General features: G+C 38.2%; 1 protein-coding gene across 2 annotated transcripts in view; it reads right to left on the bottom strand.

Moving 5' to 3' along the window:
* LOC122788277 (G protein-activated inward rectifier potassium channel 1-like) overlaps positions 1 to 27,176 on the bottom strand; it is a 651,334-nt gene that overhangs the window by 207,132 nt on the left and 417,026 nt on the right. For both annotated transcript variants that reach the window (XM_044055338.1, XM_044055337.1), the window contains exon 2: positions 21,531 to 21,747. In XM_044055338.1, the coding sequence (XP_043911273.1) occupies positions 21,531 to 21,747 (217 nt within the window). The remainder of the gene's footprint in view (positions 1 to 21,530; positions 21,748 to 27,176) is intronic.

Genomic DNA, 27,176 nt, shown 5'->3' with positions numbered 1-27,176 from the left:
CCCCCTAAAGGTGCTGCCAGAAGATAAGTGCTTGGTGCAGGCAGGGGGAAGTCATTAGGACTGTTTCCTGTATGGTTGTGATTTGTCTTCTCCACTTTTGGAGGTAGGAGCACCCCATTGTTTAGACCTGTACGAGCCTTGGGGCTGGGATCTGCCTCTTGGGCATCTGTATCTGCCCCTTTGTGGTCTGTCTGACACTGGAATGGACCAATTCTTTGTAGGCCAGTGTCTGCTAAATCTTGGAGGCTGAACCTGTAAGAAATCCTTAACCGTTTACATAGATTTAGTTTGGTCATCCATTTTCTTTAACAACTCTTCTGCTTTAACACCAAACAAAGTATCATGCTGTAATTGGGCATCTAATAATTTTGCTTTGACATGATCAGGCAGACTTTGTTCCTTTAACCAAGCATGCCTCCTGATGACAGAACCCATAACAGCGGCTCTGCAGGAGGCCACTAAAAAATCAAAACCACATTGCAAAGTATGCTTTCCAACTTGTTCAGCTGCATGCAATAAATCCTGCATTTCTTTGTTTTCTGCACATTCAGAATTTGTCAACATTTTCTGTTTAAGCAGTGACATAATATATTGCTGATATTTGAGCATATGAAACTGACAATTTAAAGCCCTTATAGCCGAGGTAGTGGAAGTGTAAATCTTTTTTCCCCATCTGTCCAATGCCCTAGAATCCCTGTCAGAGGGGGTAGGGTTTTTTGCAGTGGAAGCCTTGACCCCTTTGGGACCCTGAGAGATGGTTTTTGGGTCAGCAGCAGGGTTTTTGAAAAGGAATTTATGAGAGTCAGGGACCCTGTAGTACATGTCCGGCTTAACAGGAGCTGGAGGCAAGGAGTCAGGGGTCATGGACTCTGAAAATACATCATCAACAATGTCTAACACAGGTGGAATTGCTAGGGGCCTGTGTTGTGGTAGTAAAAGGAAGTCTCTGAGCCTTTTCTTAGATTCTGAAAAATCTTGGCTCTCCCAGTGGAAATGCTCCCTCATGGTATGCAAGGTTTCCCCAAAAGAGTAATCCTCAGGAGGAGAGGCTGAAGGGATAGATTCTTCAGCATCAGAATCCTCATAGGGAGGAAGAGAGTATTTCTGATCAGAAGAGAAATCAGATGAAATGGAAACCTGATCTAAAGATTCATATTCTGTCTCTTGCCTAGGCCTTATATCAGGAGGGGGATGGGAACCCCTGATCAAAGTAATTAAGTCTTTGGCCATTTTGAGCATCTGTTTTTTGGGCATGGAGGCCTGTCCATGCAGCTGTTGTACTTGTTTCTTTGTCTTTAAGGGTGCTTTAATCTTTGCCTTTGAAGCTGAAGTGGTTTTAATGTATAATTGCATTGGTCTGAAAACACCCTCAAAAGCCGATGCCTGCTCAGCGGCTCCAGACCCATCTGAGGGAATAGTCTCCGAAGGTCCAATACATTGACCTTCCAGTGGCCTAGGCAACTCCACATGGGAGTCGGTAGTGGCCTGCAGGTCTAAAGTAGCGGGCGTCAGGGGCTGCGAAGGTGCCTCACTGAGAACTGGCGAACCAGCAACTGGCTTAGAAGCCGCCTCATCGTCGGTTTTGGACCTTGGACGCCTGTCCTTTCTTTTTCTTTGCGTTTCTTGTGAATTCCGGTAGTCGGATGGCTATCCGACGACATGGTATAATTAAATCTTCTGCCAAAATAGTGTAATGCAAAATCGTACCGACGCTTAATAGTGCGTTGGTTAAATCTAGCACAAAACCGACAACTAGCAACGTCGTGGTCAGGGCCTAGGCAAGGAATATAGTAAGAATGAAAGTCTTTATGAGGTATTTGCTTCCCACAAGAAATACAGTTATTAACTTTTTCTGACATCGGTCTGGAGCAAGAAAAAAGTTTCCCCAGCGGGGTACTTGGCTTTTAATGAAGACTTCGGATCTGAAATTCGAACACGAAAATCTCAGGAGTCGGACGACCGGCACTTGTGAACTGCTTATGCTTCGGGCACCGCGCGGCAAGGAAGACTGAATAAAATGGCGTCGGCTACATCTTTTATACCCCTGGCGCACTGACATCAGGGAAGAGGCGACAGCAACCGACGCCGGACCTAGACTTTGGAATTCAGGCCGACTGAGGGTAGTCTGCCAGCAGGATAACCCAAGTGTAATGACTGCAACAGTGAAACACAAAGAACATCTGGAAAATGAGTGTCAAAATACAAAACCATAACCTGTAGTGAAATAGGGTATGAGACAGTTACACTACAGCAGGTTGTAAGCCAAACCCTTTACCTGAGAACAGGTCTCTTAGGAACCATCACAGAAATCTGTAAATGAATGTTTGTGTTTTAATATTTTGTTTTACATATTTACACATAATGCATTCTTCCTTCCTAGGATGCAGGCATTGTTAACCCTTGGTCAGTGGATTTGTTTCTAGAAAATGATAGAATATTCATACAACTTGAGTAGTTATTTGCTCTAAAGCTGAAAAACCAGTGTAAGTCTAACTTGGCTTAGATTTGACATTCAATGTCTGGCATGTGTTGATATATAAAAGCTATTTACTCTGAGGGAATGTTACTATTTTATAAATTAATAATTATGGCAATGAAAAAATTAATATTTAAGCAGTACACAATCTACACACTATCTTCAAGTTACTATAAAGTACTTAAAGGGACAGTACACTACTAAAATGACACAGGAAGAGGTAACAGTGTTATCCTGTAGCCTGCTTGGTTACTATAAGAGGGCTGGTCTGACTGCACTGAATAAGTTACTGACTTTAGTTTCAAGTAGTCCTGATGAATCAGTCAAACTGTAATATTGAGCAATGTCAATCTGATGTGAAACATGTCCTTGTATGCTTTTGTCAGCACTGTGCAATTATCTCAACAATAAATGCATATCAGTTTTTGCCTAACTGCTTGTTATAGCATTACTACTCAAAGGTCAGTTTGTATGCATAAAATAAAAGTCTGTTTGTTTTGTTTTGGTCCCTATCATCTAATCTGTGCAACTGGACTCACCATACATGTGACATACTTTGTGGCCGGGGTGAGCTGCTATACAGGCAACTTTACATCTGTTGCCCCACTCACTGTCCAGAAAGAGATGGTCAAGCCTTATAAATTCAGTGGTCAAATTTCTGCAGTAGAGAACATATACAAGAAACTAATAATTATTTTCAGCAACAAACAAAAGTTGTGCATTTTCCTATCTTTTTATCAAATGCGGCGACAGTTGACAAGACATGCATACCTTAACATTTGCCAAAGTAAAAGTGATTCTTGGAATCAAACTATTTCGACTGTCATTTACCAGTCTGTTACATGAGAATCTTGTGTCTGCATGCATAGGTCTACTCAATGTGCAATCCAAAGATATCTGTGCTTAACTGCTTATAGCTTCAGTTCAGTGGATAAATTCTCTACTTCAGCAAAACTGTATTTAATGTACTTGTATAATTATTATCAGCTATAGACAACAATCAGCTGGTCTGCATATTATATTTAGATCTACAGGAGCAGACTGAAAGCAGTTCAGATGACATTACCATTGCAGTATAAAAGAAGAGGAGTAGATTGTATTTTTTACTGCATGCCTACGGTTTCCTTGCATTCCAAGAACTGATTACAGTGTAGGCTAATACACTGACAAAGTAAAAATCTGCAGATATACTTCATCGGTCAAGTTTCTGTTGAGCAGAAGTATTCATGGTGAAAGAAAATTAATTTCATGCTAAGATAAACTCTTTTGATGTTGTTGTATATGTTATCTAATCAAAATGAACTGTCAACTATTAGTACTGTAGTCAAGGCCAGCCTGATGTTGCACTGCACTCCTATACCAAGCACATGTACGAGATGAATTCATTCACATTGTGCGAATATATGTTTCTTCACCATTATTCTGTGACATGTAGATGAACAAATAAGATTGTAATGATACTAACTGATTATACTCTGAGGTCTATGCATCTACCACATCTGTGCAGATCTTCAAACTGGCACCCCCTCAACTCAAAGTTGAAGAGTTAAAAAAAGAAAAGTATTCCCAGACTCTGAAACTGCAGCAAGCTGCTTGCCAAAACTGTAAGCAGCAGCTAGCTACAGTTACTACAGACACTAAATGTTTCAGCACTACAGTACTTCAGCTATATACACAAATGCAGGATCGGTATTCATTTATATTACATATATTCACAGCTTCATAAATCAATTCTGGCACTACATTTCTGCATCATCGCACTTGCCATTCGCATCCCCTGACAGCCTGGACTAGAGGCCACCACCCCTTTTACCCAGCCCTAGTTACAGCAAATGCTTAATTAATTCTCTCTTTCTGGTGTTTCTCTACACCTAAAACATTGAGGGGCATGTCGGTAATCATTAATGAAATACATGTATGACCTTTATTGCCTGAAACATAAAAAGTGAAATTGTGAAGTGGACGTTAAGATATATTTTGTCATCTTCATTAAAAAACAAAACAGATGCACTGAATAAAGATAGTATTGATGACCATTCATTAAAATGTATGGAAAAACAAAACAGTAGTCATGTCAAGGGCATGTTGTGGTAGAGCTAAGGCATAGTGCAATGTTACCTAGCTAGACCCCAAGCAAATTATTTTAAAACGGGACTGGTACACCAAACGAATAACAATTAAAATCATCTACCTATGCCTGACTAGACTTGTGCCTGTACTCAAAACCAACACACACACACACACACACACACACACACACACACACACACACACACATACATGGAGTTGTAGTTCAGAAGAGCAAACACCCAGAAAGTGAAAGCTGTAAACATTCTATTTAATTGCGTTTCAGCCAGCTGCTTTCTCTGCAAGGTCTTGTTGCAGCTGGGACAAAGAATTTACCCTTACTGTTCTGTTGTGTAGTCTTGGAGTTTATGTATATAATCAGCAAGGGGTGTGGGGGATGCTCCACTGAAACTTTTGTTTCTTGTGGTTTTTAATCATTTTAGATTTGCTGTAAATGCATGGCTAGTGGTGGATGGGGGGATCTTACTCTCTACAAAAATGCTTTAGCTCATGGTGTCTCAGAGTTTCTTGGGGCCAACTTCTACAATGTTCTGTGCTCCAATCATAGAACCTTTGATTAGTTACTATGAATGTCAGACATAACCTATCAAGCACTGAACAGGTTACCAACATTTAGAATGGAGGCAGTGATAATTAAAAGCCCAAGAAAGTGGGTTTAACAGTCAGTACCTAAGAAGAGAGACAGAGCTGAATCCCAGGTTTCTATACAGACCCAGAAACACACGTGTAGATACAGATGGCCTTATGCTGCCTAAAGGATGTTAACGTGTCCCAGAAAGTGTGGGACATGTGACAACTGTGTCCTCCTAGCTGAAGGGTTACATCTACAATGGACTTCTTTCATGCATCAGACAGTGTGCAGATAACTGTCTTCTCACTAGAAATTGACACCCTCACAAATGAAAGCTCAGTGGCAACCAGAGTGTGGTGGATAAAGAAATACAACAAGTGCAGCAAGGTTTACCCTGAGCTCTGGGTTCCATTCTCCCTGCCTTCTGCTACTCTAGATAAGCCTTCCCTCCAACCAGTCCTTGCACATGATCAGTCCCTCTAATATTACTAAAACTGCAGCAATAATAAAGGCCTTCAAGGTCTTCCTTCATTGTTAGGCTTGATGTGTTGATACATGTAACAGTCATCAGTGTTTTTATCGTATCATATTTGTACCTCTGCCTGCCTCAAGCCTCGAAGGGAATGTCATCCAGACAGCCATGAGGGTGATTTATGTTCTCTCCAGCATCCTGGCAATGACATCATTTTTAATATTTTAATGAATTTAACCCTCACCCCTGACAGTGACATGAGCACTCGCATCACCATGAGGGCTACCTATACCCCCACATTTTGTAAATGTGTGTCTCCCACATGCAAAAAAAGGGCAGCCATCACTGGTACATTCAGCCACATCTGTATGTTCCCAATCTACCCCCCCCCCCCACACACACACACACACACACACACACGCGCGCACACACACTGCATGACAAGCTTCTTTTCTCCAAAGGGGCCCTGTCATTGGAACTGTGGCACAAATTGGTTGAGAAGCACTGCCCCTCAGCATGGGCACACGTATCCTACCTGCTTGTCTGCTTGTACTATCAAGTACCTGAACAAGCAGTTGAAGTCAAATTATCTGGCCTATAGTCAGAACTTTATTTCTGAACACAAGCAGTGTTGGCTGTATTCACTAGTGCTTTGATCTGGTCCCACAAGCAATATGTAGCTAATGAGGTGGACCTGACTTGTGATTTTTGCCTGCAGACATACTTGGCGATGGACAGGTTGACAGATGAGATCAGACAGGAGTCCCTGTGGACTATGATGTTTGCAGATGACATTGTGATCTGTAGTGAGAGTAGGGAACAGGTGGAGGAGACCCTGAAGAGGTGGAGATATGCTCTAGAGAGAAGAGGAATGAAGGTCAGCAGGACTAAGACAGAATATATGTGTGCGAATGAGAGAGAGGATAGAGGAATGGTGAGGATGCAGGGAGTAGAGGTAGTGAAGGTGGATGAGTTTAAACACTTGGGATCAACAGTTCAGAGTAATGGTGAGTATGGAAGAGAGGTGAAGAAGAGAGTACAGGCAGGATGGAGTGGGTGGAGATGAGTGTCAGGGAGTGATTTGTGACAGACAAGTACCAGTAAGAGTGAAAGGGAAGGTCTACAAGAGGGTAGTGAGACCAGCTATGTTACATGGGTTGGAGACAGTGGCATTGACAAAAAGACAAGAGTCAGAGCTGGACATGGCAGAGTTAAAGATGTTTTTGCACTGGGTGTGACGAGGGTGGACAGGATTAGGAATAAGTATATCAGAGGGTCAGCCCAGGTCAGAAGGTTTGGAGACAAAGCCAGAGAGGCAAGATTACATTAGTTTGGACATGTGCTGAGGAGGGATGCAGAGTATATTGGGAAAAAGATGCTAAGGATGAAGCTGCCAGGTAATAGGAAAAGAGGAAGGCCTAAGGTAAGGTTTATGGATGTGGTGAGAGGGGACATGCAGGTGACTGGTGTGACACAGCAAGATGCAGAGGACAGAAAGAAATGGAAACAGATGATCTGCTGTGGCGACCCCTAACGGGAGCAGCCGAAATAAGAAGAAGACATACTGCAAAGAGTTAAGCTTACAAGTGCTGAAGAGCATGATGCCCAAGAACATCTGACGTGTCTTAGTGTCTAGAAAGAACTGGGTTTCTAAAGGTGCAGGCAGCTGTTCGCTACAGCAAGACAGCTGTGTGCACAGACTAGTGCTTGCATGCATTTGCACAATGTGGGGGACACAAAACACTAAGGACCATGTGAGAGGCCAAATCAAGAATCTACCCAAAGTGCTTTCCCCACCATAATGGGCCTCTGGAGGTTCAATCTACTAAAGACAAAGAAAATCATTCTACAATCACTCATGTTAATTAGCAAGCAGTTGTAAAGCCTGATAATTGAAAATTTCATTAAGAATTAAAGGCTCTGACTTTCTTAACCAAAATGTAAACACTTCAGTTTGTAATTCTACAATTATTCAGTAATTTCAGAAAAAAGAATATAGTTTTGTATTTGTTTAGAAAGCCGTGCATCATTCTTACAATGTAATTTTTTTAAATAAAGTGATAAAGTGACAGAGAAACATCTTTCTGCATCTACAAAACAATTTGATGTCAGATAATGTATAAAGACTATATCTGTTAAATTAAGTGTGATTGATATGGCCTTCTAAGTTATTTTCTGTGCAATGTTTACTGGTTTACTGCATTACTTCTCACATGTTCCTTCAGGTGCAAACTCTAGATATGTTAACAATAATCCAGAAAATCAAAGCTTATTAGGAAATGTGCAGATGCTCATAAAATAATTAAAATCAGTTGAATTTAAAGTACAACTGCATCATACTAAAATCACAATTGAACGCAGTTTGTATACAGTTGACAATTATACAGTTTATGCTTATTTCGTATCATCCTTATGGTACAGCTAGTTCTCAATCTATAAAATTAGTATATGGTGCTTCAAAGGCTGAAACAGAAGTCTGAAACAATAAATGCCCCGCAAAAAAGCAAGTTAAGAATGAAAAAACAATCCACTAAAATGTCATCACCAGCTCCAAGATACAGGGCCATAAATGTATAATGCAAATTAGTGAAGAAATGCAAATAGATTTAGGTAACATAATTTAGACTGACTAGTTCAAAACAAAGCTATCAAATTATGAGTTCTAACAGCACACATTGTGTAATCATTTGTAATCAACTAAAATGCAAAATAGAAATGTTCATCTCTGAATCACCAATTGCAAAAGCTGTGTTTTATTCTGCTAGTCAAATGAAAAGCATTGAAAAGTATTGAAAACCGTATGCCACTGTTTCAACACTATGATATGTTTCATAGTACAATACACAGGAAAACAAGTCAGTCCCAGTACAAACAGAAACAAGATTTGATGACCTTCAATTCATCAAACAAACCACGTGAACACAGTTTTTTTTGAATATAAACACAATCTTTTCTGCAGGTAACAAAGATTCCCTAAACCATATTTCAGGTAAATGTGCCTGGAATTTTTCAGGAGGACCAAGGCAATACCCGAGTTCAGGGTATGGCTTAGTTCTTAGAACTAACTCCCAAGCTAACAGTGTGAAATTATATATATATATATATATATATATATATATATATATATATATTACACACACATATATATATATATATATATATATATATATATATACATATATATATATATATATATATATATATATATACACATATATATATTGCCAAGTGGGCAATTTCCTTGAGGTATGGGGTAAGGGTGGTTTACCATGAGCATCTAAGAAGTACAGCACTGAAAAACCTAAGCAAAAGGTCACTCCTTATGACATGACGAGTTCTTATGACATGTGGAGTTCTATGTTCCCTACTTAGGCCTTCCCAGTGCTAAAAGGTGGGACACATTAATTTGTGTTACTGAACCCCCCAATAGACACAGAACTGCAGAGCAACAAAAAGCGGATAGAGTTTTCATTTCTGAGGGCACATATCTAATAAAAAATGACACATATAAAAAGAGAAGAACATTAATGTGGCAACCCAAGAAAGTGAGACTGGTGCTTACGGCAAGTCCATGACATACAAGTGGTGAAGAAAGGAGTAGGGAGATAGAAAAAAACAACATATAAGAAGGAAACCAGAAGGGCAACACAGGTGAGGTGACCAAAGGTACAACTTGACATGGATTTGGCAGACAGGATAAGTAAGGGAATACATTTTTATATAAAAATGAAGAAAGGAAGGGACAGATCTGACGGTGCTGATTAAAGAAGGAAGCCAGATCACAGGGGAAGAAAGAGATGTGAAGAAGGACTGTGTCTTCACAAAGGAAATATAGAGAAAGTGCTATGCTGGCAGAGAGGTAAGGCAAACTGGACACATAGTGAAAGGATCCGGTGTATAAAATGGCTGCTTTAAGGAGCATAAGGCACAGCGACTACCTCCCAAGGGCTTCAGAAATGTGGGCAGTGTGCTGTTACTTCTAATGGACAGCTTTAATACATCACCAATTATGGCATCAGTGAGTGGGGACTGTACAATGGCAAGAAGGTTTTTCTTTGTATAAAGGTTGGAACTGAAGAGAACCTGAAGAACTACAGTCCTCTCAGCCTAACTATGGTAGCAGAAAAAGTCATGGCGAAACTCCCGAGCGAAGGCCGATTTCCTTCACTGAGGACAACATTTCCAGGATGACAACCAACATGAACTCTTGTCTGGAAAGAAATCCCTGATAAATCTGATCCAGTTTTATTGGTGAGTTATAGGAAAACTTTACAGAGGAGTACAGAGACTTGTGGTCTGCTGGATACCTTTTATAATTTTGTGACCTTTAATTGTGAGTTACAGAATTTCAAAAACAAAAAGAAAACAGTGGAATTATAGGGGAGCACTAATTATTAACGATCACTATTCTTCCCTAAACTCACTTTTATGCAGGGGACACACCCCAATTGCTTATATATACTAACTCCAAGATCATCATGCCTTGAAGAAAAGGCAATACTTAGAGACACAGTGCTCTCAAACCTAATACATCTAAATCCTCATCATTGCTCATTCGTCCTCACTATTCTGGGGCTTGCAATGTGAGTCTCAGAATTTGAAATGGTTACCTGTCTATTTGGATTTCATTAAGACCTTTGGTTTTGTTCTGTAAAACATCTGCTAAGAATATTGCAGGAGTTGTGGACAGAGCTAAGACTTAGAAACCAGACTGCAGTGTAGCTGAAATGTAGGACTTGGATGGTTATGGTCAGAGGCACAGAGGTATGAATAATAGAACTGAGTATTAGGGTGCTGTAAGAGTCTGCCCTGTATCAAACAATCTTTTGCTTATTTGAAACATGCCTGAGTGAACATGGAATAAAATCACCCTCTTTACTCCTGGCACACACATTTGAAGTGTAAGAGGACTTTAAACAATACTCGAAATAGCAACTAGTAAGCAATAAAAGGAACTCAGGAAATCAGCAACCTCGTACACAGGACAACAGTTTATTCCTCACAGTTAAGCGCTTTCAGCTATAAAACTAGCCTTCATCAGAACCATGCTCATCAGTGTAAAACTCCTTTATATACACTTGCATTTGAAAAATTGCGCCAAAACTTTTAAAGCTATACTACTTCAAATACTTTTAAAAACACCATAGACTAGACAAACATATAATATACATATCTGTATGTGTGTAAAAAATATCTAATATAAAATACATCAATACGTCATTTAAAAAAATATATATAAATTGCTTATATATAAATTCACTTATTAAATAATTAATAATAGTAATAACATACCCCATATATTACTATGCTCTATTGATATTATTGAGCTAAAACCAAAAAAGGTTTGATACTTATGGAATCGTTTATTCCCGGAGCCCTCGTGGCATCTAATAATATCTGCCATCTGCTTTCTAACGCAGACAACTGCATTTTCCAATTACCACTAAATAATGAATTTTGCAGTTGATCAATGATGGCAAAACGGAAGGTGTGTGCATCTCCATGTTCAAGCAGATGTCTATATAATGCATTTCTATGGTCTTTTTTCCTAATTCTGTAAAAATGCTCATACACGCTTCTTAAGATTCCTTTCCGTTTTGCCCACATAGTAGGCGGGGCATGAAATACATGTGGCCAAATATACCACTTTTGTGGAATTACAGTTACCTTTCCTAAACTTAATATTGGTTTTGTTACAATCCCTTAACCTAATACTTTTATCCACATTTATATGCCTGCACTGATTACAGGAACCACATTTAGTAGTACCTGTAAAGTTAACCCTCTCATCATAGTCATTAATACTTCTTTCTATAATCTTTTTTATATTAGCTCCTGTCTTGTACACAACTTTAGGTTCTGATCCTACTAAACTTTCGAGTTTAGAAGCTGAAATGATTTCCCAATGTTGCTTAAGTATATCTATAATGACATTTGTATATGGGGTGTATGTCAAAACACACACCCTTCGGTAATTATGGTCATTTTTTGCTTTTAATTCTGTACTAACAAAATATTTTCCTAACAATGGGGGGTACTTGTTACCCCATTCGTTCTGAACATATTTGGTGATGTTGTTGACCATTTGTAACGGGTACCCTCTATCCAGAAATAGCTGTTTAACTTTAGCAATTTCTGTGGTCATAACCTCCCTAGTTGAAGACATCCTCGCCACTCGAATACATTGTCCCTTAACAATGTTAGAGAAAATGTGTGGTGGATGACAACTAGAGAAGTACAAATAGTCATTGGAAAATGTAGGTTTGCGGTGCAATTGTGATGTAAAACCACTGGTCCCTAATCCTATAAGGACATCCAAAAAGGGGATATCACTACAACTAATACTGTGAGTGAATTTCAAGAAGGTGGAGGAAGCATTGAGAAATTCCATAAATTCATTAAGCTTGTCAGTTGAACCTTTCCATAAAATAAAGATATCGTCCAGATATCTCCCATAAAAATGAATATCCGTATAGTAGGGGCTTTGGAATAGGGTCTCCTCCTCCCACTCGACCATAACCAAGTTGGCGAAAATCGGAGCACATGAGGAACCCATGGCCACTCCCTTGATCTGTTTAAAAAATTCCCCTTGGAACGCGATGTAATTATGCTCCAAGACCATACCCATCATGTCACATAAAAGGCAAATCCCATCCCAACTAAGTCCTGAATATTTACGTAGACTGTTGGAAAAATATTCCAATCCTAGCTGGTAGGGAATGCACGAAAATAAATCCACTGCGTCAATAGTGACTAGGGTGAGATTGTTGGTCCAGGAGTCATCCTATGATGGCCTTAGTGTCTATAACTACACTGACATGGAGGTAAATGGGCATTTTATCAAAGTTATGAGCAAGGGTATGAAATTCATACCTACGGTCCGTAGCAATATAGTGGACAACATCAAACAGATCAAATTATACTGTCGTGATTTAAATTTAGCAGTCCAGTTTGAAAACCAAGTGACCTCCGAGGAAATACATATGGGTAAAATGTTGAAAAAGAAGAGTGCATATATTCCAGTGGCTCATCCGGGTATAGCGAATTTTGAGAAATTGGTTTGTCAAGATCTTTATAGGGTGCATAGGGATATATCTGAATTTGAGCACTTGTATCCTACATGTCCGAACAATCTTTCCCAGGCAGAGAGAGATTGTTTAAAGGAATTTGTCCAAAACAAAGAAATCCGTATTATGAAACCTGATAAGGGCGGAGGGATAGTTCTTTTTCCAACTGACGATTATGTGGCTAGGATACATGATATTTTACAACAGACAGAGGTATATGAGACAGTCTCCCTCAACCAAATCAATATAGGACATCACCGCATTGATTTGGTTTTAGAAGAATACCTCATTGATGGTAGAATTACCAATGACACCTACACTTATCTCAAGAACGACTACCCAGTTTTGGCGAAAATCGTGGGGATTCCCAAAATACACAAATCTGTGGATAACCCACCGTTTAGACCTATTATATCTGGGTCTAGGTCCAAAACTTTCAAGGTGGGTAAATGGATTGACCATCAACTTAAGCACACCTATGAAGTAATTCCACAGATTTTGAAGGACTCTTGGAGTTTTTTAGGGAAATTAACCCAAGACTCCTGGACCAACAATCTCACCCTAGTCACTATTGACGCAGTGGATTTATTTTCGTGCATTCCCTACCAGCTAGGATTGGAATATTTTTCCAACAGTCTACGTAAATATTCAGGACTTAGTTGGGATGGGATTTGCCTTTTATGTGACATGATGGGTATGGTCTTGGAGCATAATTACATCGCGTTCCAAGGGGAATTTTTTAAACAGATCAAGGGAGTGGCCATGGGTTCCTCATGTGCTCCGATTTTCGCCAACTTGGTTATGGTCGAGTGGGAGGAGGAGACACTATTCCAAAGCCCCTACTATACGGATATTCATTTTTATGGGAGATATCTGGACGATATCTTTATTTTATGGAAAGGTTCAACTGACAAGCTTAATGAATTTATGGTATTTCTCAATGCTTCCTCCACCTTCTTGAAATTCACTCACAGTATTAGTTGTAGTGATATCCCCTTTTTGGATGTCCTTATAGGATTAGGGACCAGTGGTTTTACATCACAATTGCACCGTAAACCTACATTTTCCAATGACTATTTGTACTTCTCTAGTTGTCATCCACCACACATTTTTTCCAACATTGTTAAGGGACAATGTATTCGAGTGGCGAGGATGTCTTCAACTAGGGAGGTTATGACCACAGAAATTGCTAAAGTTAAACAGCTATTTCTGGATAGAGGGTACCCGTTACAAATGGTCAACAACATCACCAAATATGTTCAGAACGAATGGGGTAACAAGTACCCCCCATTGTTAGGAAAATATTTTGTTAGCACAGAATTAAAAGCAAAAAATGACCATAATTACCGAAGGGTGTGTGTTTTGACATACACCCCATATACAAATGTCATTATAGATATACTCAAGCAACATTGGGAAATCATTTCAGCTTCTAAACTCGAAAGTTTAGTAGGATCAGAACCTAAAGTTGTGTACAAGACAGGAGCAAATATAAAAAAGATTATAGAAAGAAGTATTAATGACTATGATGAGAGGGTTAACTTTACAGGTACTACTAAATGTGGTTCCTGTAATCAGTGCAGGCATATAAATGTGGATAAAAGTATTAGGTTAAGGGATGGTAACAAAACCAATATTAAGTTTAGGAAAGGTAACTGTAATTCCACAAAAGTGGTATATTTGGCCACATGTATTTCATGCCCCGCCTACTATGTGGGCAAAACGGAAAGGAATCTTAAGAAGCGTGTGTATGAGCATTTTTACAGAATTAGGAAAAAAGACCATAGAAATGCATTATATAGACATCTGCTTGAACATGGAGATGCACACACCTTCCGTTTTGCCATGATTGATCAACTGCAAAATTCATTATTTAGTGGTAATTGGAAAATGCAGTTGTCTGCGTTAGAAAGCAGATGGCAGATATTATTAGATGCCACGAGGGCTCCGGGAATAAACGATTCCATAAGTATCAAACCTTTTTTGGTTTTAGCTCAATAATATCAATAGAGCATAGTAATATATGGGGTATGTTATTACTATTATTAATTATTAAATAAGTGAATTTATATATAAGCAATTTATATATATTTTTTTAAATGACGTATTGATGTATTTTATATTAGATATTTTTTACACACATACAGATATGTATATTATATGTTTGTCTAGTCTATGGTGTTTTTAAAAGTATTTGAAGTAGTATAGCTTTAAAAGTTTTGGCGCAATTTTTCAAATGCAAGTGTATATAAAGGAGTTTTACACTGATGAGCATGGTTCTGATGAAGGCTAGTTTTATAGCTGAAAGCGCTTAACTGTGAGGAATAAACTGTTGTCCTGTGTACGAGGTTGCTGATTTCCTGAGTTCCATGTAAGAGGACTTTGACAACAGAGAATGTTCCTGCTGTACTGATCGAGCATCAGAGCTCAAATGCTTGCAGTCCAAGAGGCCATACAAGGAGAAGACATCAGATTACAGAAAGATTGAAGAGTCACTACAAGGGTGAATGGGACGGCGGAAGGTTATAGCTGCAAGCTAGCGCATCTGCAGCTTTTCACAGTAGAAACCAGAAGATACAGGAGAGATGGGTATTTCAGGTCATCAAGCACTGGTGTGTCATAAACCATTTGGTTGAGTTTCTATGACCAAATAGATAGTTGATGTGAAGATAATGCCACTTATCCCATTGTTTATTGACCTTGGAGTTAGCTGTACTACTTAGGGGCAGAGATTTGTAGTCCACAACATGATTGATGTGAAGGAGTTTGGATACTATTATACCACTCAACCTCTTCGCACAAAAATTCTGGACAAAGCAAAAATAATAGGGCAATCAAGGCACAAAATCAAGGACAGTATTGCGTATTGTATAATATTGCTCTTAAAAATTTAGAACAACAGGTATTGCACTAGCATGCATTTTCTGAAGGACATGAAGTATGAAACTCAAATGCCTATTATTGTTAAATGACTTCAGTCCCCAATGATTTGCCACAATCTACAAATTTTATTAAGAGCAGACCCCAAATTTCGACATTCTTTGAAAATCTAGACAGTTGAGAGGTATGCACACTGTGTACACTATGTAGAAAACTCTGGGACCACTAGCTCAAGATTGATTAAAGAAGTATTGATGTAAAAGTACTGATAGCTGAACCTCGCCCAGAATACATGGTATGAATGCAAATAATCATGAGGGGGAGATGTGAAGCAATTACCTTCAACAGCACAACTGGTGTGATATGACAGGGCCCAGACAGGAGATTGTAGGGATGACATGTTCATTGGATTTGTGAAAATGCTTCTGCGGAGGGACTGTGGAAGGCACGTTGAAGAGGCTACAGCTATAGGTGCTAGAGAATGAGACTGGCAGAAAATGGATGAGAAGAAAGGGAGAGAGAGAACAGATAAAAACAGAAACAATGCAAGGCCGTACTTATGCAGTAATGCCCAAAGCTGGGTGACTTATGCTGCGATATTGCCCATTACAGGTTTGTTGTGATATAATGCATATTTGAGGACTTCAACTTCATGATGACTGCCATTATCACAGAAGAATAGAACACCTGGAGTGTTTTTATGTGATCATACAATTAATAATTTAGTCAAATATGTGCATATTTTCAAATACTTTAACTTTGCTGGTCATAATTCTGTAATAACAGTCTAGCTTTATACTATTGTCAGTCAGTCAGCATAGGGCCTTTCATTGCCCACAGCAAGTTCATGACACATTAGATAATTTAAATACTTTTTTTCCCTTCCTTTTCCTTTGTCTTTCACTCATTCTTCCTCTCCATTGAGGCATGGCACATTCCTAATTCCTAACAAAGACAAGGCATTTACGTTAGCCTCCTATTTTCCCCATAACATGTCACATCACAAAACCCTTAAACATTGTCTGCTTTGTTTGTTTAATTAAGTCAAGTAACTATACATCAACAAGGCAGTGTATGATGAAGTAACGTTAAAATAAAAAAGCCTATAACATGATGGGTAAAAGAAACAATAAAAATGTAACCACAGGACCACTAATACAAAACTCTTATGTTGCTGGAATGCCTTAAATAATCAAAATATTGTCATAATAATCTGCACTGGCTTCAAAATGGTGCTTTGTTTGTTCATTTATATTCTATAAACTTGCTTACTTGCATGACCATTACACTTTTTTCAGCAAGCTTCACCTCAGGGTATTTATACTTGACCTGTGGCTTCCTAACGGCTGTGTTAATACTCATATTCTCCATTCTAATACTATGATCATGTGTTAACAGGGAGATTCGAAGCACTAGTACATTCAGCATCCATTTTTCATTGATATTGTGCTGTCAGAACGAAAAACAATCATTTGTGCATATTGATTTCCTTGTTTCATTTTTTTCCTGAGTGTTATCTTTGACGTTGTTGTGTGCAGTTGAGTGGCATGAGAATCAAAACAATTTACAAGTAATCTTCACAGGGATCCAGCCTGATATTGTTTTTGCAGAAAACAGACAGACAGCAGCAGCCCACATTAATTAAATGCAGAGTTCAAGTCAGATACCCAAGTAATGCTAATACTGACAACAGGCAATATCAGCAGAACACTTTTAAACCTACATATTATTTGTGACTTTTTTTTCCTTCTTGTGATATTACTTATTTTAAAGTTAAACTAATGAAATTAATAAAGAAATATCATACATACTTTGTAAGGATAGTTTGCTTTTATTTTGCAGTAGTTTTATGAGCAATACGGAACTACATTTAAAAATACTGTTTTCTAGGAACTGTATCATTTAAACTAGATTTTAACAAAGTTAGACTCCAATTAAGTCTTTCCTGAAATTATACTAATGTAGTAACATGATCGGAGTACAGAATAGTAAACTATTAGGACACACTCACAACCGATCTCCAAATGTGTAACCAACATTAAAGAATGAACCTGCAATTCAGCATTCTGACTGGAAATAAACAATAATTATTTGAGTAAATTAAGTTTCTCCTTAAAAGAAGATTGACAGGAGCATCCTAGAACATAGACTGCTCAATGCAGTGGTAGGTAATGACAGTCAAGGGGGGGTGCATAAATCATCTCATGCAGGCATTTATCAGATAAATATATGTATTGCTGAGCTGTTAAGTCCAAAGAAGCATTTGAAACTGAGAACCAAAGCTATCCAGCACTAAACAAAACTATGGGTATTTCAATTCACTGTCAACCCATCTCTTGCTTCCTGTTACAAACTGTCCTGCCACACAATGAGTAATACAGTTCAGTGTTTTCCTGAAAGCCTTTGGTCCCACCTCTTGTCCCACCCATTTGAATGATTACATGTACGACCCTTTTTCAGAGTTACTTACCACACGTGGTAACTTGCAAGTACTATACAGTAAGTACTATGCACAATGTAATGGGTAAACAACTATATAATCAAAGTTAGGCAGATGAAGAGAGCACCCATCATGGCAACAAACACTGTGGGCAAGATTCCAAAACTTTTACACTTCAGTGCTCAAAGTTTTAGCAAAATTAAAAGGATAAAAATGTTGGCATAATTAACAGCATACTCAAGTTTCAAAAAGGACATCTGTAACTGTCTTCAGTCTTAATGCACCGTGTGAGCGCTTAGCATTCCAAGGCAATATCACATGTATGTGAATTGTAACAGTGACAATGCAAATTTACATACACTATACTACACTAATATAGTGCATGTTGGCTTTGCTTAGATTATACTTATTTATATACATAAGAAAAGTGAATAACCACAATGTTCAGATAAAGCATGTTTTATTTTTCCCTCTGTCTCTCTCTCTCTATATATACATATAAATATATGTATATATTTATTTGTATATGTACATGTATATGAATATGTACATATGTATGAATATGTACATATGTGTGTGTGTGTGTGTGTGTGTGTGTGTGTGTGTGTGTGTGTGTGTGTGTGTGTGTGTGTCTGTGGTGTGTGTTTGTGTTAATGGGAGGGGTTTGTACAGGTTCACCATGTTAATAAGACTGAAAAGAAGACATTCTATAATCTGGACTTGGAGGTTAGATACAAGTATATTTACAACATGCTTCTGGAGTTTGTGTTAAAATGACAGTAGTCTGTACAGACATGTCAGAAATGATTTCATAGTGAGCATGCTGTTTTCTGACAATATGAGGTTGATAAAGCTGATTATGAGAACATGATTTAGCTATATTCTTTTACAAATAGAATTAATATCTTTTCTTTTGAGTATTTTTTGATGAGATATTAGAGACGATATTTAGTCCTGGATTAGGATGGATTACAGTGGGAACTCCAGGGCCTTTGAGACATACTTTGCCAATTTCAAAGAGCTTACTTTGGCAGAACAGATAGTTTGCTTATCAGTAACTGCCTATGGCTAGCTCATTAAGTGGACACTGGAAGGTACGCACTTCACTCAGTTTAAAGCTACTGGTATTAGGCTAAAAGTATGACATAGATCATACCAACTTGATTTGGGTGTTCTAACAGCAAATTTAAAAGTGTTTTTCATGGTGAAAGGGATCCTTATAATATGGGTACAAAGAACCAGGTGGTAGGAATCTCCATCGCTAGTTAACCTGCATACCCCAGAATTGGAAGCACTGAAATATTCCTGCTGTGAGAATCGAACAATGATCCAAAGAGAAGTAGTAAGAAGGGGGTGACTGAAGGCATCTTTCTAAAATTAGGCATTCCAAGTGAGAAAGTTTACGCAGTGACTCAACCAAACAAAATGTTAACATTTAGCAATATCAGTCTGCACCATAAATGCATTAATCGGCATTTTAAAACCCTGGCTTCTGACAGGCTTCAGGCAAGTAGTAATTCTTCATTCACCTTTCCTCATAAGAAAAAACAAAAAATTCATACAGGCACTCTGGTCTCCCCATGTCCTCACCTCAGCCAACTTCCAAAACATGTATTATATTCTGAATCCTAGAGCAATTTTTGTTATGCCTTCACATCAAGTTAGTCCTAATATTTCCATTAAATTTCATTTTAAGAAGCTGTTTAAAAATCCATTTCTTATCCCAGTATTCCCACTGATGTCTGCAGATGACCATATTTGCTCCTGTTCTACCTTGATTTCTGTCACTTCTGAAAAGCAACAGATTCATAGGTGCATAGGGTCATGCACATATACTAGGCTAATAACCACTAGGACCCATAAAAGCCTAGCTGTTCAACTCCAACGTGACCCAAAAATTTTATTTCTACAGAGGGTGGTTTATTGACTGCTTCTGTCCATCAGATACATAAGCACCAGACTAGGGGTGAATTTACAATTACCCATCCATTGGTCCAAGTATACGTTTCTCCAACATGTCCTATTTATGTTGCAAGCAAAATTTAGTTTTTTTAATCTAGTAGTTCTGATGCTGTTTGCTTTGCAGATGTGCAGAAGGTTCACCAACAAAGGATCCAGGGATGTATTGTATGCCAGGCAAAGATCACCTCTCAGTTGTCTGTATAATACCAAGTACAGAGACAGGGCTTTGAGGAGATCAGTGTAGGACATTGTGTTTGTTCCCTGTACTCTTTTTGTAGGAAACCTGTGTGGACATTCCATTTGCTGCATGTGTCTGGTCAGGTACACATCAAAGGGGGCATTATACTCAACGAAGGGTGTGATGCAGACCAAGTAGAGTGGTATGATGACCTCTCTGGACCCAGATGCCATGCCCTTGCTTATAAGTTGAGCAACATAGAAGGATTTTCTTACTACCTTGGACATATGTTGGTCAAAGGCTAGGTTACTATCTACATGAGTTACCAGATCCCTGAATTATGAATCACTTTTAGTGTTTTTTATTATTGGCTGACAATGACTTCTCCTTGTTTTACTTTTAAATACTGCAGAAGACTCAGTGTGTAAGTAATAGCACCCCATCTTTGGTGTACTTTAGCACCAACAACTTTATGACCCTGTCAGAAACACCAAATAAAGTCTGTATATAACTAGTAAACATTTTATCTAACAGTGAAGTGCCACACAATCTAAGAAATAAAAATGATCTATTAACAACAAGTTAACAACAGAACAAAGGCATAAGATGCAGAAATACTGAGACGTTCTCCAAGACAGACAGTACACTGAATAATTATGAAAGCAGGATGTTTCATAAACAGAATGACACAGAAGGACAGAATTTGACATTGCATTTCTGCCTTAGGTTGCAAACAATGGTCTGATTAATGTCTGCTATAGAAAGTCAGTGTTCTGCATGCACCATCAATTCATACCTTAATACTACAGTCATCTATCACACTTTAATATTGCCACGATATAATCTGATTTACTTAATTTAATGCATTTTCTACAAAATTGCAACATTTCTATCTTATACGTATCTGTAAAATTACACAAAATTAGGAATCTTAGACTGGATATATTATATTATGTACCCTTCTAGACATTTGTCATAATATCATTAAACTCTAAATCTAGCTAACTCAGAAATACCCAAGCTTACTTACAGACTTTCATGCATACCATGTGCACAAATAAATGTTATAAATCATGCCAGTGCTAGAGGTTCTACACTGCATTTCCATGTCCCTTTGACAACTGCCGTGGTCCAAGGTGGTCCCACCCCAATTTTGGCAATACCGGGGACATGAAGGCTTGTTGAAGTAGAAACAGAAAGTAGCAGATGGTCATCAGAAAGGTAAAAAAAAAAATAATTTAGACACTTTTGTCTTACTTTACAAATACGCAACACATAGCTTGCATAACATTGTTTCTCCAAAGTGAAATGCAATTAAGATTGTTTTTCTATTTGATACAATTGATTAGTTTTAAACATACTTAATAAACATTTACTAAAATTTAGAAGTTCTTACCTGTTGTTTCCACAATTCCCTCCAGAATGACGACTATCTCAAACTGGTCCTTCATTAATGATCTTTTTGAAAGATCAAAGAAGGGACTCTTGGGATTTATTTCATGGCAAATTGTTAAAGGTGACACAAGAAATAGCTGGTCTGCTCCAGTCCCGAATCCAACATCCAGTTCACACTGATCCAAAGGCAGGAACTCGCCCTCAGGAGTTTGTCTTGACTATAAAGTGAAAGCAAAGAAAAGAACACAAGGTCATCAGGTTAGATTAAGGTCATCAGGTTAGATTAAGACAAAGTAACTGACACCGTGTTCAAGTAGATGGGTCCAGATGAGATAGTGATCTATGCAATGACAGCTAGCAATATTTGTTATCGACTTTGATTTTTATGAAAAGTTTTAACAGTGCTGGAAAAGTGCATTCATTTATGGGATACCACTTCAGATTTAAACTTTAGAAATTATAGCAAGAACGTGCACTCAAAGCTAGAGTTAAGATTACTGCTTTAGAAAGTGGAAATGGAGCACATTAATAACATTGATGAAAATAAATAGTATGCCCTTTAGCTAATTAGAGTTCACAGATTAATATAACACACTCTACTCTCAGCAAAGTTGTAAATGTCAAACTTTAGGGCTCATGATCTAAGACCCATCAACACTGCAAACAGAGGCAGGAAGGAGACTGAATTTAAATATTGTCAGGATGATTAGCAAAGTAGGGTAGGTGTGCTTTCAACCTAAAAATAGTTTGCCAACAATATAAGCTAAACATATGGAATTATATAAAGGAAAAAACTTACTATTTCTGCTATACCCTGCTGATCTGTGTTTATCCCTGGAAATACAAAGTTACAAGCAGCAGTTGAAAAATGGTTAAAGCAAGATTCGAGTCTGCCCTCAAAGAAGGGGTTACTGTAACAAGTTATATCTGCTGAAAACTGCTTTTAGATAAGAGTGAAAAATAACATTTCTTGATGCACAGATATTTAAAACATGTCGCATTTCTCCAAGAGTGCTCAAATGTGAAAACTGCCCCCCCACACACACACACACTGAGGTATAATAATTTGAAGGTAATGTTCTATCAAAAAAATTATATTAATATAAAAAACAAAATTCTTTGCATCAGGATCTTCAAACTGAAACTGAATCTCATTTTGAAGAAACATCCTACAACCATTCTACATCACCACTGATTAAAATGCTACTTTATTTTATGTTATTTTTTATGCATCGTGCTAGTCCAACTGACCTTAATTCATTACAGCAGAGTAACACCTCCAGGTGTTTCTGCAGTTACCTCCTAATGAAGCCTCCAGGCATCAAATATTGTTTGTTCATATTTGCATTAATAATTCCAAAACCTTGCTACATACAAGGTATTAAGAGATGTTAGCTTAAAGCTTAGACAATAGCAAACACAACTGTATTGATATTTGACTTCTGTTTAGTGCAGTTAAAGAGATATCAATTGATGTTCATATAATATTTATTTATATTGCCATAAATTTCATGTTTTTCTAAATATCTCGATAACCGAGTAGCACAGACAGAATTGCTTAGCCTCATATGAAAGCCTCAGCTAGATGAATAAAATGCTGCTGACAGTATGTGTGTAACTTGAGTGGTTGTAAAGATATTGTAAGTTGTTTACAAAATATTACAGACTTAATCGTTACTGTGACTTATAAAATCCAGTTTAACATCTAGAAGCTAAAGAACACTGCCATTCTAGAAATAGTTTGTGCTGAAGAGTTTGCAATTTGGTGTAGCGGTAGCATTCTTGCCTCACAGCAAGAGGTTCTCCTGTTCAATTCTCAGCTGGAACGCCTTCTGTGTGGAGTCTGCATTTCCTCCCCGCAGTCGAGTGGTGTTCGAAAGACATGCGTAAAATGAACATGCTTTTGTTGAAGGTTGGGCATTGGGCTGGCAACTCAGCACCGTAAAAATCTACTGCCAATCATTAGAGGACCGGAGTTCTGCTGTGGCGACCCCTAACTGGGAAAAGCCGAAAGAAAAAGAAGAAGAAGTAACCCCTATGGCTCCAAAGATATGAGCATTTGTTTGAAATCTGAGGACATAATTTGATTCTCTCAAAAAACTTATGCTCTGCCCATCGGAAGTTACAGGACAGACTTACAGAGCTCCACTGAAGGAAATGAGTTAAAGTTAACTTATGAAATAAACAGGCAGAAAATCTTCACTATAGAAACCTATCATCAGTTTGGCAAATTCAATGGATCGAAGTAGAACTTCTTAGGAATGTTGAAGGAATCAAAAGATAAAATGTATGCAGAGCCTATACAAACCCTTTCAAACTAGCATCTGGAGACCAGGACCGAACATGGATCCCCAGAGATGAAATGCAATAGCACAGTCCACTGTGCTACCACACCACATGCACAATGCGTACACATACAGAACATAGAATTTATCATGAAAGCAATCAGGAGAATTTACGATGAGATCATGCACATAGCTTTGCCTTCAAAACTGGTCCTGTGTACATGATCAAATGCTAATCACAGACTTTGTAAATGGAAAACATAAAAGGCACCTCTTTACAAATGCTTGTGTATTTTGTTGACCAAAAAAGTTTCTTACAAAGTACAATCTAAACATTTAATGTTGCTTTGTTTTCAGTGCAGTTGTTAGAGTAAATGTGCACTTAACACCACAGGTAATATGGAACAGCTGGAAAGCTATGGTTAAAAAAGGACTGAATGCCCATCACAGGAGAGACATTTGCCTCTCACAGAGGGAGATTTCTCAAGACCAAGAACAGAGGTATCCCAAGGACTCACCTGTGGATGTTCCTGTGGAGCACCAGAAGCCTACCTGTTGTTTTACTGCAGAATATTAGGATCCTGACTGTAGAAGTGTACCAGGAACATAATCCTGGATATGTCAGGCAGTTTGGCCATAGCTGCAATGCCAAAGACCTATTAGAAAGCTTGGCTTTTTGTTACAAGACTTTAAACTAGATTGACAAACTCAATGCTCGAATGCAAGCAAAACGTGTGCTTGTTTTTATTTCATGTTGAAAGTAAATTTTATTTCTACACCATAAACAAACTACATTTAAATTAAAGAGACTGACTCCAGTAAGTGTCATTTCTTATGGAGATAGACTATCTGGGCATATACTAAACTGCATTTTTTTATTCCTCCCTCTGAACCTGCAAGTGAAAAAATGTTTCTGAAATAAATACCCCACCTGGAATGAAAAACAGAAACTGGCTTTTCTTTTGTTATCTGTTCTATGCCTGAACTGTTACAATTTACAAAATGGAGAAACTTATACAGACTTTGGTGCAGACCAGGACAAACAGGAGTCAATAAGTCATGGCTCTTATGGAGAAGAGTGTGGCTCTTAAAGAAAGGAGTGAGGTACTAACCGGCATTTTGTCAGACTCCAGGAGCCCAGAAGCAAATATATCTGATAACCATAGTACTGGTCACCAAAAACACCAGTCCACACCTAAAGAACCTGGGTAGCACTAATGACCCAGAGGCATATCGTGATATTCTACCCAAGAGAGTTGGACTCGGTCTGATGTGACAGAAATGTTATCTTCCGAGCATATAGAAGAAGCACTCAGGACCTATAGGGGCCTGGAAGGTACAGACTGCATGGACTATAAAAAGCTAATAAAGAACTGCTACCTAGGGCTGATGTGTCTTCTAAAACACAATCAGTGAAACTATATAGCTGGACATTTAAGACAAGTAAAATATTAAGAGGTCACATCTTAAAACTGAAGTAAGCAGTAAAAGGAAAGAAAAAGTAAAATGAAAGACTTTCCAGGAATTGATAAATTCAAAATGGCTCTCTCAAGTACATAAATGGATTTTCTAGTGTGACCCCGAAAATACTGATAAATTGGTTGTACTAGTAGAAAAGCTACTAGGTAATGAAGCACTGTTTATGACTAAGCAAAGTTTGTATCTAAAAATCTACAGATGTCTATGAACTCACAAAAACTGGCAGCAACTGAAACAGCAGGCCTTAAATGTATAAAGAATAATGAAATGGCACATTGCTAAACATTGCCTAACAGGTAATAGAAATGTTGTACCTAATAAAAATGTAATGCAAGAATGCAAATGTAAATTTTGTCTTAACAAAATATGTTTTGATTTCCAATCAACATAGTGATAATGAAAAGTACAAATGGAATATGATAAAATGACTGCTCATACAGCAGAATCACCACCAACTCTGGCAGACGGGGCCTTGGTTTAACATCTCATAGAAACATGCTCAGCAGCACAGCCCCCTCTCCCCCCTCTGCACTGCAGTGCCAGTACTGGAAAACAAATCCAACTGCTTAGTGTAAGAATAGATCCCATAGCCTTCTGCAACAAATGTGAGTATGTTACCTCCTGAGCTAATAAAACTGTATGCTTTGCCACTTTTAGGTTACCTCTAACTCCATTTGCCAAAGCTGTTAATATATATTTATCCAGCTCAAACTCAGACAAATCAAAAATCATAAATTCTATATGTCTGTTTTGAAATTTGGAGGAGATGAGGGTAAAAAAAAAGTTGGCCTAGGAGGTGACAACTTTTAGAAGCAGTGGTGCAGCAGTTCTCATTGTCGCCTCACAGCAGGAGGTTCTCTGGTTCGATTCTCGGCTGGGGTGCCTTCTGTGCAGAGTCTGCATGTCCTCTCTGCATTTGTATGGTTTTCCTAAGGGTGCTCCAGTCTCCTCCCACATTCCAAATACATGCTCTGGAGCATTTCTCCCTGGGTCTCCGCTTAAAAGCGGCTCTGTCCCAGTCGGACTTACCTAGAAAACAAATGTTAAATAAATTAATTCCATAGAAAATAAAGTCTTTCTCTGCACAAACTCTGTACATAATATATTCAAATTTTCTTTGTGAGATAGATGGAGAGTCTGGTAACAGTAAGGCTATAAGGTTGCAATACTACTGTAGGACTTAGCTAAGTAAGGCTAGAAAGCTTTAGAGCCTTTTTATGAGGCATTAAAGTGATTCTTCTTCTATGAGGTTATGGGGACAGGTACAGAGTGGAAAGTTGGCATCAAAGCTTTCTTGAACTCCTACCAAATACCATTGAGGCCAGCAAACTCAGCGCATGTCCCATGTGATAGAGACATGGCTTACTTTTAGGCTCAGTGCAAATGGATCTGCCTTCATATTTTCCATCCTAAAATAGACAGACTGGCAAGTTGTATATAAACTTTTATTTTCACTGTCATTCTGCACTAATCTGTTGTTATAAAAAGCAGTGGAGACTTTTTTGAATGTTACTTCAGAGCTTGGTGCCATTTTGCTGTCTGCATCACTGAAAAGAGCAGTTTGCTTTCTCCGACAGACAACAGACCCTGGAGTGACCTCATAATGATTTCAGGCAGCTCTGCTAACGGCACTTGTGAATGGAAAAACTGCACTGTAACATACCATTATATCCATCCTACAGGGCTTGTCACTCAATTTATTACTCGTACTACATTGCTGGGTTCCACACAATCACATACTAAAATGTATGTAAATATTACCTGGAATTTCCTGAAATGTTTAAACTTTACCACTGTTATTTTTTCCTACACAAGCTGAAAATGAATGTCTTACGGAGAAATATTTCTGAAGGTTTATTCACATTTTCAATATATATATATGT

The sequence above is a fragment of the Protopterus annectens genome, chromosome 13.part0, assembly GCF_019279795.1.
Source record: "Protopterus annectens isolate FY-2018-M chromosome 13.part0, PAN1.0, whole genome shotgun sequence".
Lineage (NCBI taxonomy): Eukaryota > Metazoa > Chordata > Ceratodontiformes > Protopteridae > Protopterus > Protopterus annectens.
Note: the sequence above shows the minus strand (reverse complement) of the source record. Positions and strands in the feature narration are given on the sequence as shown.